This window comes from Pteropus vampyrus, unplaced genomic scaffold (genome assembly GCF_000151845.1).
Source record: "Pteropus vampyrus isolate Shadow unplaced genomic scaffold, Pvam_2.0 Scaffold29, whole genome shotgun sequence".
Taxonomy (NCBI): domain Eukaryota; kingdom Metazoa; phylum Chordata; class Mammalia; order Chiroptera; family Pteropodidae; genus Pteropus; species Pteropus vampyrus.
This window is the reverse complement of record NW_011888810.1, coordinates 4,319,932-4,334,089: the sequence shown is the minus strand read 5'-3', so window position 1 is coordinate 4,334,089 and position 14,158 is coordinate 4,319,932. Positions and strand designations below refer to the sequence as shown.

The window sequence follows — 14,158 nt, the reverse complement described above, 5'->3', positions numbered from 1 at the left end:
GCAAGATTTCTATCATATCCTCCCGCAGAGGTTTGTGCCATGCAAAAAACATGCCAAGAGCAGCTATTTTAGAGACTACAGGGAAATGTTTAATTGGTTCATCCCATTTGAGTTATGAGGGCGTATTACTGAGCACATAAAATCAGAAACATGGAAAGTACTAGCTTGGAGAAGTTTACTAAAACCTGCAAGAGACTGCTTGAAATTTTGCCCCTAAGACTTTTTGGATTCTCAGTGGGAGCTGATTCAAAGGGAAATTTTGCAAACTTCATTGAATTTTGCTAAACGATTGATTTATAATTGAAATATTTGGAAATAAAACCCAACAGCCCTCTTTCCTTTGGCACAGAGAGTTATTCTTTCGGTTGGATGGAGAGAACATGAACAAATACAGAGAAGAAGAAACACGAGCCGGATGTGAGAGGAGAGAAGCGTTTCTTATCCAACCACTTTTCAACTGGATTGTGTTTTCTGAAAGAGGAACCATCACAAATGCAAGTTTGTTGATGCCTTATTCTCAAGTTGTCTAAACTGAAGAAAATCTCACAGGTTACAAATATGAGTGTCCTTTCCCTAATAAATGAACTTTTTAAATGACACTGAAATGAAAAAAGGCCGCAGGGAACTTGACAGTCACTCTTACTATCTTTTAAGCAGTAGGTTCTATGGTCTTTGTCTTTGCCCCCTGCCTTTATCTTTCTGCCTCCTGCCCCATAACCTGCCTGGTTTTTAAATGCTTTAATTTAAAAAATGAATAAAGGGAGAATCTTTGAATGTGAATCGTAACTGAATATATGTCTATATATTTTTGAACAATCACTATGTCTGATTTATTTTATTTATTTTATTTTTTTTTATTTTCTGGGAAAGAGCAGATCTGGGGGAAAGCCAGTATGATAGTATAGGATTTGGTGACAGGTTGACCCAGGTTCAAGACCATGGTATATGGCCTTGTTCAAGTCATCTAACCCGTGGTCTCCTTCAGTGAAACATAGCCAACAGTACTCAACTTGAAGAGTTGTCATAAAAATTGGCATACATACGTGTGTGTGTGTGTGTGTGTGTGTGTGTGTGTGTAGCGTTTAGTATATAGTAGGTACTCAATAAATGGTAAGCTTGAGCCTTTACTCTAGGTCAGTCACTGTGCCGAGTGTTTACATAGGTGATCCCTTGGAGTCCTCAAAACATCAAAATAAGTATGATTACTACTGTGTATATTTAACAGATGAAGAAAATAGGGTTTCTGGAGGTTACTGACTTACCCAAGGTCACACAGCTGTGATTTTAATACAAAAGTTCTCCGAGCTAGAGCAATAGTTTTGACGAGAAATATACAATGTAATAAGCTTAATATTAAAAGGAGAAGAAAAAAACAGTATTTCTATATTCTGTCTCTACTTAAACTAATAATATTTACAGAAAACTTATCTCTGTGGACTAAAATACTTTAAATATTTAATCTGACTTATTGGTTATTTATTTAACAAATACTTTTATGGGGTTCGCCATGTTCCAGGCACTGTTCTAAGCACTTGCAACTAGTAACTCATTTAACCATTTATAAATTTTTATTTGCAGACCAAGCACAGGGGTATATGGAAGAGTTCCAAGATGCCAGGAGACAGGAACCCAGCTTAGTACTTGCAATCTTCTAAGTTCCTGGGCATCAGCCCATATATATGCTGGGGTTTTTTTTTTTTTTGTTTTTGTTTTTTTTGTTTTGTTTTTTTAAATAAAAAAGTGAATTACATTTTTAAAAACATGATTTTTGTGATCATACATGTGGCATACTCATTATAGAAAATTTGGAAAATGTAAGAAATTATAAGGAAGAAAAGAAAATTAAAAAGCCTTTATAATTCCTCCACACATTGTTAATATCGATCCAAGATTTTAGTGGATAGGAACACACATGACCTAGTACAAAGAGTATTTTCTAGTTGCTTCTTCACTTTGCTTATTTTAGGAATCTCAAAGTAACTCAGAAGTTACTACTCCACAATCATAACAAGGGCAGTAATTGGCAAGAGAACCCGCCAGGGGTTCAAATTCCTGAGTTCTGTGTCTTCTTTATATAGTTTGCTGTCATAATGTACGAGAATATAAAGCTAGCATCAAACATAACAAGTGGGATATTTCCTACGCAGTCCAAAACAAAACATAAAAAACTGACATGCCACCATCAGCAAAAGACGTTAGTCTCGGTCTTTTACCTCTCTGTCCCCTGTTTAAATCTTGTCATTTGCTCCTTGGTTGTGTGAGAGATTATTAGCCTTCAGTATTTACTATATTCTTTACCCTGGGACTTCCTGTTGCAGAAATCTGATCGCTTATCTGAAAAGCTTCAGTTCCCCAAGTAAACTAGTGGGGTTTCATCACCAGGAAAGCACATTGTTCCAACTCTAAAAGTCTACAGTCTAAAATCATCATCATGTATTTTCATCAGAATGAAATATCGGGCGCTCTGCTCAGTGCAAGATTTTATTAATGATGTGCTGTCAGGGGCTGGATGTTCTGCATATTTGCATATTAAACAGCTGAGTGAAGAAACATTCCTTTTATTGCTGCAGGGAATAAATCAGTTTAAAGCAAGTTCTCATCATTTATACTCCTTTCAGCTAAGTCTTCTTTTATTGAAATAAATTGTTGAAGTGCTTTGCTCATTCTTTGAATACTGATGAAATTTACCTTGATAGGACCTCAGGAAAAATAATATTTTCTTAAAGGTGCAGTATTGTTCCATTTTTGAGTATTACTTTAATACATTATTGATAAGATAATTTAGAAGTATCAAAAGAAAGGGGAAGAAAAACAGTTTTGAATAAAGAAGGTGTTTCCTCTGGATCATTTTATCAAATGCATCTTTATTGGTAGAATGTAGGCGCACACACACACACACAAAAGCCAATAAGCAACAAAAAGTACTATTTTTTTTTAAATGAATGATCGACTCTTTTTCCCTTGAAATCCCAGTGGGCAGCATATTTTATCCACGCACAAGGGCACAGTGTTTAGAAGATCCCAAAGTTCACTGTCCCCTGGGTGAGCACACAAGAGGTCCCAAGAAGTCAGGCTGTTTTCACATACGAATCATACCTAGCCTCAGAGTAGGGGGACAGTGGCTGTGTTTCAAGAGCCTTGCATCTGTTTTGGGTTCCTATCTACTCAGTACCTACTATCTCTGCCAGAGTTTGAAAAGCTCTGTTCAGACCAAATAAGTCCTGAAACAATTTTTTAATCGTTGGTCCACATGATATTTTTGAAAACTTTTAATCGCTTGCCAACATTTTAAAATTGGTAAATTCCATATTTTTTTTCTCTCTCAAAAAAGCAGAAGATCAAACGATCTCCTAAGTCTGTTCCACTGTCAGTTGCTGAGCAGCAGCCGTCTGCTGGGTGAGGCAGGTCCTCCCAGGTTGCCGCAGTCCCCACCACTCCCTAGTCTATTATGCCTGGCCTGCGCCCTCTACGATGGCTGCCTGGGGCCTGCGAGCATTTTTTTTTTTTCCATCCCTGGCCTATACCTTTTCTCTTGGTGGTGACCTCAGTTATATAACATGCTCGGGCAGTGCCTACCACATCATATGCATCCAGTAAGCATTAGTCGACATTAAAATAGATGAAAACATGGGAACCGAAGTTAGTGAAATAAATGTTTTATTCCCTTTATGATATCCTTCTGAGTATAGAACCAAGCATTTCTTCAGCTTACAATTTCTTGTTTTCCGAAGTAATTTTGTATATAAAAAGTAGCCCCCTCGCTCCTTCAATTCTTTTCTCAAATATCCCCTTTTCAGCGGTGCCTTCCTGGACCACCGTATTTAAAATTGCTAATTTCTTCCTGAACTTTGCTTTCTCTAAATCTTTCCCAATTTACTTTTTTTCTATAGTATGTATTGCCATCTGAGGGACACTTGCTCTGTTTTATCTGTTTATTTGATAATTGTTTCATTCCCCTCCCCCACTAGAAGGTAAAGGCCATGAAGGCTCAGAGTTTTGTCTGTTTTGGTCCTTCCTGTGTTCAGAGTACCAATATCCATGCCTTCCACTTAGTAGGTGCTTAATAAATATTAATCAAGTAAATGAATACATGAATGATGGAATGGATGGATTTACTTATTATAGATTGGCCTCGATCTTCATAGAAATTCAAATCAACAAGTATTTATTTGAGCGCCCAGCATGTGCAGGGCCACGTGCTGATTGCAACATGGAAGGAAAAGATGGGCAAAACAGAGATCCTGTGCTCAGGAAGCCACAGCCATGCCAATGCTCTATGCTCAAAATGTGATGATTGTATAAAGAACTACAGTGTTCATCCTTGACTGCAGGCTAGAAAGGAGGGATGGTGGGAACTCATATTTTTCCAGACCCTCTTATAGGCCAAGAACAAGGTCAAGTGCTCAGAGCAGCCCCATGGAGAGTCAGTGCACTTCCCCTTTTACCTGAGGCTCAGAGAGGATGAGCCACCTCCCCAGGGTGGCACCACCCTTGTGCTCACAAGGGGCCCAGCAGGCAAGGTCAGTTCAGCCTGGCCCTAGGCCCTCTTCCATGGCAGGGAGATGGGAGAGCAGGGATGAAATAGAGATTCTATTTCTAGAATCTCAGGAATGCCATTTGGTGAAATTGCTGGGTGGAGGCACCAGGATCTCCAATGTGGGGATGGACTTGGGGAGGACCGCGTCCCTGCTGGCTCACTGTGGTTAGAGAGATGGACATTGCTCAAATGCCCCTGAGATCCTCGAACCCATTTCTCATCCTGGAGGTGGTGAGGTGGTGGCAAGGTGGGGGTAGAAAGGAGGGGCAGTCCTTCAAAGAATATACATTAAAGAGTGAACATAATATCAGCACAGGATTTTTTTTTTTTTTTTTTTTAATCTTGAAAGAAACAGTAAAAAGCTCTTATTCCTGTTTCTCTGCCAGGAGTAGTATCGTTTCCATATAAATCATTTGTGACAGAAGCTCCTTATTTTTAAGTAGAAAATGCACATTTAATAACAGGAGAATAATGTTCAAACATCCCCTCATTGATGACTGCCAAGAGAATGCCAGCCTTGGCTGTTGTCTGGAGAATGAAATGCTCAGGTGCAGCTTTTCTCAGGGGCCATGTGGTCATTGCCATGGCCTTTGCTTAGGCAGAGCTCTGAGCGGTGGCTCCCCCAGGCCTGCCTAACCCAGGGCAGCTGAGTGCTTGTGTACCTTGTGAACCTGGAGTCAGAGTAGACCGGGATTAGGATCCCAGCCCCACCACTAACTAGCTATGTGACTTAGGGCTCATTATTTTGCCTCTATAAGCCTCAGTTTTTTCATATGTAAAATGGGCATAATGTTAGTCTCTACCCTCATAGGCTTAGAGCAAAGTTTAAATAAGGAGAGACATCTAGCACTGGGCTATCTAATATATAAGGCAACCATTGACCACATGGGGCTATCTAAATTTAAATTAATTAATTTAAATTAATAAAATAAAACTAAAAATTCAGAGCCTCAGTCGTACATTTCAAGTGCTCAACAGCCGCATGTGGCTTGTGACTACCACATCGGGTAGCACAGAGAACATTTCCATCACTGCAGAAAGTTCTGTGGGACAGCCCTGGTCTAGAGCACTTAGCTCAGTGTCTGGTACACAGTACGCTGCGTTGGTTCTTAATTTTATTCTCATTCATCTATAAGGAAATAGAAGGAGGTATCCTACATAGTTAAATCAGAGCCCTTGTAATCATGTCTTTAATAAATTGGGGTTAGTACCACCCAGGAGTCCCTCCATATACTAAAAAGGAAGGAAGCGCAGTTTGGACATACAGGACTCTGCCCATTAAGACAGAGTCTCTGGGGACCGGGACTCGAAGGCTCCTGATCTGGAGCTCAAGGGAATCCCGTATTACAGGTGTTAACCTGATTAGCCTGAGCTTGGCTCCTCGTTAATTATTTGAAGTAGGTAGGACAGTTTCCAATACTCAGCACAAACGTTTGTGTGTTGACTGCCGCTTAAGAGTTATTTGGCCTTGGAAAGTTACTCTCTTAAGTCAGTGCTTCTTAAACTTTGGTTGGCATGAGAATCCCCTGGAGGGCTTGTTAAAACGCTATTCCTGGGTCCCACCCCAAGAGCCTGCAGTGCTATAAATGAGCGAGGGGCCCAAGATTCCAAATTTGTAGCAGGCTGTCAGGTGACGCTGATGCTTCCAGCCCTTGGTCCATTCTTGGAGCCCCCTTTTCTTTTTAAGCCTGTTTATTCTTTTGTAAAGAGGTGTTTTCCAAGTCCGTAATTACTGTGAGAATTGAGAAAATGAGTATATGTAAAGCCCACAGCCAGTGACATTGTAATTTTACTATTATTTTGTTTTTACTAATTATTTTTACACTCACAAATCAGGGTCTGCTAGGATCACTTGATATTTGAAAGTTGAGCCCATGCACTACACTACTCTTCTATAATGAAATAACTATCTTGGATTTAAACTATTAAAGAATCTTTCAACTTAAAGTCATTCTGGACCAGTGAGGATAGATGTATCTCCATGTGTGCAGTCAGTGTTACTCCTTAATCAAGTACTTCTCCCTTTCAGGGTAGTTTAGAGCAGATATTGCCTGTACCATTCATTCCTCCACAGCCTGCAGAAGATGGTTAACACCTTAACATACTCGCCCAATGCTAAAAGTGTGCGTGGTACCTTCGTGTGACACAAAGTGGGTGTTTTGGAAACACAGGCTTTTGTGATTGGACATCAGCAACAAGGGGGAGACAAATCTTTCCCGAGTGGTGGATGCTATGAGGATGACACTTCTGTTTTAGGATTAGAAATTTTAATAAATGAAACTCTAGGCTGCTCCAACGGATAAGCTTTGATGGGATAGGAAGGCTAAAGCTTTCAAAACCTAGGATTCCAGTTCAGATGCCATATTCCTTTGTTCTACCCCTGACATATTTCCAAATTCTGTTTCCAATTGCCAAAGTGTGTTAATTGCTCTTGTCTTCGATGCTTTGATAAGCCATAATTTTCAAGGACTTGAATGAGTTTTGATATTAAATATCAAATGCTGTGGTGGTTTGATTTTGAAGAGCTCATCGTGATGTCTAATTCAGGTTTCCTGAGTGTCTTAATTAGGATTCTTTTGTCACAAGGAACAGAGTCATAATCATGTCACCTCTTCAAAAAAAAAAAAAAAAACAGGTTTATTGTAGGAGACGTTGGCAGGCTAGGAAATGAGGCAGCTTCAGGTGCCTGTCCTCTATGATTTCTCCTGCACGTTCACTGTGTTCTCTTCTGACTGGCTTCTTCTGCTACTGCTAGATTTATTTGTTCTCCTCCCTAAAAGTTTTGGCTCACCCGCTCTTCTTTTTGCTCAGGGCAACTCAACTCCAACTCCTGGCATTTTTTCATCAGCTGTCCCTGCTTCAACACACTTAGACTTTGTTCCCCAATTCCCTAGTATAAATAAAATCCATTGGTATGAATCATCTTTTCCATTGGTAAATTGCAAACCAAACTTCTGGATTGACTGCCCTTGGTTCAGATATGTTCAGACTTGCGGTCTATTCAGCTGTAACGAGAGCAGTGTCAGGTGGTACAAAACATGCCCACCCCTGGATAGGACCATGGGAGTTTTGCTCAGAAGGGTAAATGAGTGGGCAGACATGACTGGTCCTCACCCAGTGTTGAGGTTTTGCAGTGTAGGGCCAACTGAATTGGAATGGCAGCTGAGCATGTGGAGTCAGATAAAGACCAGAATTCCTCCCCACCCCACCCGTTTGCAGTTGCCTCGGATTTATTGTGGGACCTCCATGTGGTGCAAGCATGCCTGCTGGCTCAGGCTGCTCCTCACAGCAGCAATGTCCCTCAGAGTGGAGAAGCCACATGGAGCCTCTCAGAACCTCCTTTTGTCTCCTTCCTCCCTGCTAAAGATTGAGAAAGGCCCTGTCCAAGCAGCTGACTTTGGGGCGGGGAGCAGCAGGTATCTATCTATTCCCAGGTTAATCTCAGTTTCAACGGGCTTGAACTATAATTATAATGGCCAACATTATAATGAACTATAGAGATACCACAACTATCACCTAATTGAGCTTCTCTTTGTTTGCCTCTGTGTTTTTGTGAGGCAGTCACGTTATCAAAAAAGAGGGATCTGGGAAATAAACTGGTAATTCACTCCCTTTATCGTTGGAGCATGGGAAAACTCACTAGTATGTACTAGAAACCTGGGAACACACGAGCATGATAGTCTTACACCAATGTCTGCATCATGGGCTTCATCTGGGAACGTCTCCACTTTGATTTTTATTGGGGATATCTTCTGCCCACAGTTCTTACAGGGAACTTTTTACTCTTTGATGTACACTGTAACGTGGTCCACTCCCTGAGGTACTGCTGCTTGTCCTGTTACAGTCCCCACTTCTCGCTGCAGCAAGATGACTAGTCAGAGTTTCCATTCTGATTTTATGACCCTGGGAGGGATGGGGGAGCTCTGTGAGGTCATTTGTCTGTGTTCAGCTAGGGTAGGGTTGTTCCCTAATCATGTAGTCAAGTGTTTGGTCTGGTCTCATTTCAAATGTCTCAAGAAATGAGGCCCTGGGACCTCTCTTTGGAAGCTATTCTGTAGCCTGATAACTCTCAGTGTGATACTTTTTTGCATATGTCTAATATTCAGTCTGACACAAGAAGGCTATAAAGAGCTGAGTCTGTTTAAGGTAGTTCTTCACCTAGAAATGATCTCATAATAGTCACTTTTGTTATAAATCTTTATCCAGCATGGGAGTTCAGTGCAAGTTACAGTGAGACCTAGGGACTATTTATCCTAAAATGCAAGAATAGCCCCCAAAATGAGAAGTAATGCTGAAAAGCTAATCCATCTACCAACAGTTTGTCACGTAGTAACCATTCTATGTATGTTATAATATTTCACATTGCAGTATGTGTTTTTGCTTACGTGGTGCTAAATGCAAAAGCAGAGAAGATTCTGCTATTGACTGCTTAGCACAAAATTCAAAAATTCACAGCTTTCCTCTCTGAAACTGCTCTGACAATTGCCTCTCATTCCATTTTCCAAGGATTGAGATCTTGACCTGTATCTTTCTCCTGTGTGGGATCTATCTGTAATGTTGGTCACAGTTGATGGTGGGAGGTTAATTATTGCTGAGAAAAAGATCTCCACAGAGGGCTGAGAGAGGGAAAGAAAGGGGAAGGGAGAAGAAAACAAGAGAAAGAGGAGAGAGACTAGGAGAAATAGAAATTGAGAATTAGAAATAGAAATGTAAATAAAAGAAAGAAAGGAAAGATGGAAGTGGATAAAGGGAATGAGATAAAGAAAGAAAGAAAAGAAAGGGCAGGCAGATTCGGGATGTGTAGACTGGTTTGCTATCAGTCGTTCCTTTGAAGTTTCACTTTCTGGATCCTTCCTTTGCTGTAGGAACCCGGTTCTCAAAGTGCGGTTCCCAGACCCGCGGCATCCGCATCACCTGGGAACTTGTTCGAAACACAGGTCATGTGGCCCCGCCCCAGACATCCTGAATCAGAAAAGCTGGGCAAGGGGACCCAGCTATCTGTGTTTTCAAAGGCCCTCCAGCATGCTCAGGTTTGAGATTCACAGCTATAGGTCATTTATAGAGACCTATATAGGGACTTCACCTCTACTCCACTACGTGCCTTCTCTAGCTCTCTGTCCAACAGAGGCAGAAGTTGACTCACAGAAACAGTTATGTCTGGCCAGGGGACAGGTTTCATTTCAGGTATTCACCCAGGAAGGCGAAGTTGGTTCCTCTTGACCACACACCATGCCACATGTAATATACAGATTCCTTATCGGCACAGCCTGTCCCTGAGCCATGCAAGGTAGGCAGGGCGTCAGGATATAGCTCTCAGTTCTTCTTCCATTTCCGCTGTTGACACATCATGGCCGATGAGAGAGTAGGGATCATTAAAGAGTTTATTTTCATCTTTAACTTATCATTTAAAGCACATTTTACAACAAGGAGTTCTGACGATATAAAAGGTTGTACGTTAAATAACCACTCAAATTAGCACCGTTTCATTTCCATTCATTCACACACTTCTCTGGTCTTGCTCATGCCATGACAGTAAATCCAAGCCACTTTAAGCAGATATTGGAAATATAAGCCTAATATGTTTTTGGTGCTCCTATGATATAATTATGACTTAAAGTCAAAGTCCTCATATCAGATCATATTGTTTAAGGTAAAGAGATGTGTTTATTAAAAGAGGAGAATTGGAAATGTAAGAGTCCTCCTTCATCTTCAGTGTGGGCTATAGTTGTTTGAGGATTTGTTCTATTGCACGCTGATAAATATTTATCATGGTTAAGTGAACAATCATTTGGAGACAGATACCATTTTATGATGCAGCTTCTCAGGGCATCCTAATTGTGACTCTGCCTTGCCGTTTTATGTTTTATCGGAATATGCAGGCATATACTTTATGAGGTTGGGTAATGAAGAGAGAGAGACCCCAATAAACGTATTTGCTAAGAGTAATGGTTATCTACAGCTCAGCCACCCTCAGTTAGCATAGCCTCCATTACACAATACAAGGCAACCAGTTCATAGCTCAATTAGACCTAACTTGCTTCATTTTTAGGCATTATGTTATTCTAAATTAACACTATATTTCATATTCTCCAGGTCTGACTATTAACCGGATTTTGGAACCTTCGGGGTTTATTATTTAGTAATCCCTGAAGCTCTCAAGTAGGCATTTTTAAATTCATGCATTAGAACAGATTAAAAATTAGAAAGGCATGTTAAATAACCTACTCCCTTTCTTTTGCTAATTGTGCCAGCAGAAGTAAAAAAAAAAAAAATGCAAGTGAGGTCAGATCTGATAGGGCACAAATGAATTTGCTACCTGGCTTACTGCTGATCGTTGCTGAAATAGGGGTTATTTAAATTAGAAAATAATTTTTGAAATCTCTGTAGCATGTCAAAGAGCCACAGTCCAAGCACAGAGACTAGGATTTTTTTTTTTTCTTTATGCTTTAAAGTTTTCTGCAACAAGAATAGAATGTACGCTGGAGGAAATAAAAGGCCTCGGTACAGATAAAAGTGACAAGACATGCAAATGTTTTGAAAATGGTGATTCGTTAACCCCTAGAAAACATCTCTATGTTTTTTGTTGCACAGTCTTCATCCTTAGTTGTTCAGCGGAAATAGGAAACTTACCTGAAAACCTTAATTCACAAAGATCATTCATGATGAGTTAGTGCATCGGTTGCTCTTTTGCTTTAATATTTTTTTTTAGGAAAGATTCTAACAAAGCTGACTTTTCCGGGTCCCCATACACTAACTCATTTCACTTCTTTCTCTTTTTCCTTCTTCTATGACATATGAAATCACTGTTTTTAGAGAATAGAAGATTCTGCCTTCATTATACAAGCTTTGGGATACTACGAACCCTGTCACCTATGCGGTCCTCGGTGAGGCCAGATACATGCCTTGCCCTGTTATCTCCAAATGCAGTGTTTCCTTCTGGTCCACTGACCCTTATCCAGGGTCATCTTCCCCCCAGGGGACATTTGGCAATATCCGGAGGCATTTTTGTTGCCAGGCTTCGGGGAGGTGGTGAGAGAGGAGGAGGAATGCTAAAGGCATCTAGTGGGTAGAGACCAGGGATGCTGCTCAGGAATTGCACAGGAAAGCCCCCCACAACAAAGAAACCCAGCCCACAAATGTCAATAATTCCCGTATTGAGAAACCCTCTTCTAGCCACACCTAACCATTGGAAGGTCACCAACCTGTCCTTTGCACGTGTAATGCTCTTGCTTGCCTTGAATTCTTCTTAGCTAATTCCCGCTCATGCTCCCAGACACCCCTAGCCCCATGAAGAAATCTTTGCTAAGTACCATAGTGTCTTGTGGCAAAGCCTGCCCTCCCTTCTCTTCTGGACAGAGTCTCCTTGATCAAACTTTAGTCAGCTCCTCTGAGCCCGCTTCTCAAATAGGCCAGGACGTTGGCCCTACCCTTGCCAAGTCTGCATAGTCTAGTCTTAGCACAATCCTAAGTCAACTTAGGGAGAATCTCCCTCCACCCTTGATGTTTCCTCTTAGTAACTTTTCATCCACTGATGACTCATCCTTGGCTTTAAATCCTAGTACTCCTGTATTCGGAGTTGAGTCCAGTCTCTCTCCCCTGTTGCTAGTATCTTGACACCCATGGAAATAAATAGTTCTGACTAAAGTCTTCTTTACTATTTTAACGAATTTCAGGCTAATTCTTTCTTTAAAACACCCCACCTACTGCACTACCAACTCTTCGAGGGTCAGGGCCATGTGTTGTTCAGAGCCAGATAGATGGTACCCAGGCTGAACGTCTAAGAAATGTTTATTGAATGAAGATGAGAGAACATTCAGGGGAATTAGGATGTATATATCAACGTATTCATAGTCCCAAACTCTAAAGGATAAATTTTACCCAGTTCTTTGTCTTCTCCCCTACATCTAGGTGTTTTTGAGCCACAGCCTGGATGCAAGTATGAATAAACTTCCACCATTAAGTGCCTGAATTATTTAAGCACTGCCAGTGATTCTGTATAAACCATACATTAGAATGTATTGCATGTGCCTACACTTCAAGAGCGCCCATCAGCCTACCCTGGGTGACTTGATGTTGCCTCTTAGTGCCACGTCAATACTAGAGTATTTTCAAATATTGCACGTGGCTGAAGCCTTTGTGTTCAGGCTTCTACAGGCATTATCCGTTTGTAAAACTAGGCCCCAATCTATATGTCCAACGCCATTCCTAGACCCCCTTTGATAATCCTCACTGAGCAGACACACTCGATACATCTTCGCTAATGGGTTCTGACTTCATAAAATGTATTAATGACTTCTTTTTGAAAGTAAGAGTGCTTTGAATACGAGTCTTTATGGCTTTAGAAGTTCATGAAAGCAAAAGCAGAGTATTTCCCCTGGTGTTTGTGTGGTAGAGGAATAGACATATACTCAGGGCCTGTGCATCTATTTCCTGTGATTCCAAATTTCACGCTGCCTGGTCAAATCAGGCCTCTCCTGATTTTCAGTCCTGTCTGTCTGATGTTGGCGGATTCCTTCCTTCCAAAAGGCTTATAATCATTCCATTTGAAAATAGCTTTATCACATGACACAGAAGATAGGAAGGAAAATCTGGAATTGGCCTACTGGGTGCTTTAAAAAGCATCATCTCACTCAATCTTTGCAGCAACCCTGCAGCAGAGAGTTATTATTATCATTCCCCAGTTTGTAGATGAGAAAACTGATGTTCTAGGAAGAGGGTGTCGTTGAACTTGAGCCCTGGACTAACTCCCAAGACTACATGGTCTATCTCTCTCTACCTTGCTCTCAATCATAATGGTGAATGGAAGAGAAGCAACAACTTTTTCCTTCAGGAATTTTTGAATAGTTGAAAGATTTTCTTGAAGGATATGAAGAAACTGTGGCTTCCTTGGCTACAATCCTCACTAGAAGTGCACCTTGTCTTTATGGAGATTTGTTTTCATCGATTCTTCCACTTACAAGGAAGTACGTTAGAGTGATGGCCAAAGTAGCTGGCACCTGGCTGACATTTGGTGATTAAGAATGCCTGACTTGGGTTCTGAGACATCTAACACACTCTTATAGGTAACACCTATAGATGTATAGCCCTTCCTCTTCAACTACAAGGGCTGCATGCCTAAATCCCCCATGTTTATTAAACTTTCAGTTGAAGACACAATGGGTTGACGGACTAAGGTCCCTAGTGGAGCCCTTGCACATATGTTATTTATGACCTCTGTGAACCAAAAAGACTGACTTCAATTAATGCATTTTCAACTAGGGTCTGGATATCCCCAATTTTCCCTGGTGGAGGGCCGATGCCAGAGTTTATTAGAATTCATAGGAAATCGAAGCACATTTTCTTAGAGTCAACTTTTTAGTTACTAAACCACATTGATTAGAGCAAAACAACCACAAAAGTTACCTAGTAGAATGCCTCTTTTGTATGATTTTAAAAAGATAGAACATGAGTGTTTAAACACACTTCTGTCCCTGGGGATATTCTTTGCTATGAGAGCTACATGCGTGGAAGAGTTTGAAAGCCCAGCCATAAGGACATCATATTATTCATTTTTATTTGCCATCTAGAGCTTGCCAGAAACCTTTTTAGATCTCTCTCCTCAGAAGTTTCAGCAAGATGCTA

General features: G+C 40.8%; 1 protein-coding gene across 5 annotated transcripts in view; it reads left to right on the top strand.

Annotated features, from left to right (window-relative positions):
• Positions 1 to 14,158, top strand: part of WWOX (WW domain containing oxidoreductase) — a 791,253-nt gene that overhangs the window by 482,892 nt on the left and 294,203 nt on the right. Inside the window, exon 9 of one of the 5 annotated variants that reach the window (XM_011356684.2) lies at positions 1,579 to 1,653. The exons of 3 other annotated variants lie outside the window; for them this stretch is intronic. In XM_011356684.2, coding sequence (XP_011354986.2) covers positions 1,579 to 1,638 — 60 coding nt within the window. In that variant the 3' untranslated portion in view covers positions 1,639 to 1,653. Of the gene's footprint in view, positions 1 to 349; positions 437 to 1,578; positions 1,654 to 14,158 lie in introns of those variants that run through there. One more of the 5 variants, XM_023528566.1, reaches the window with a different exon arrangement.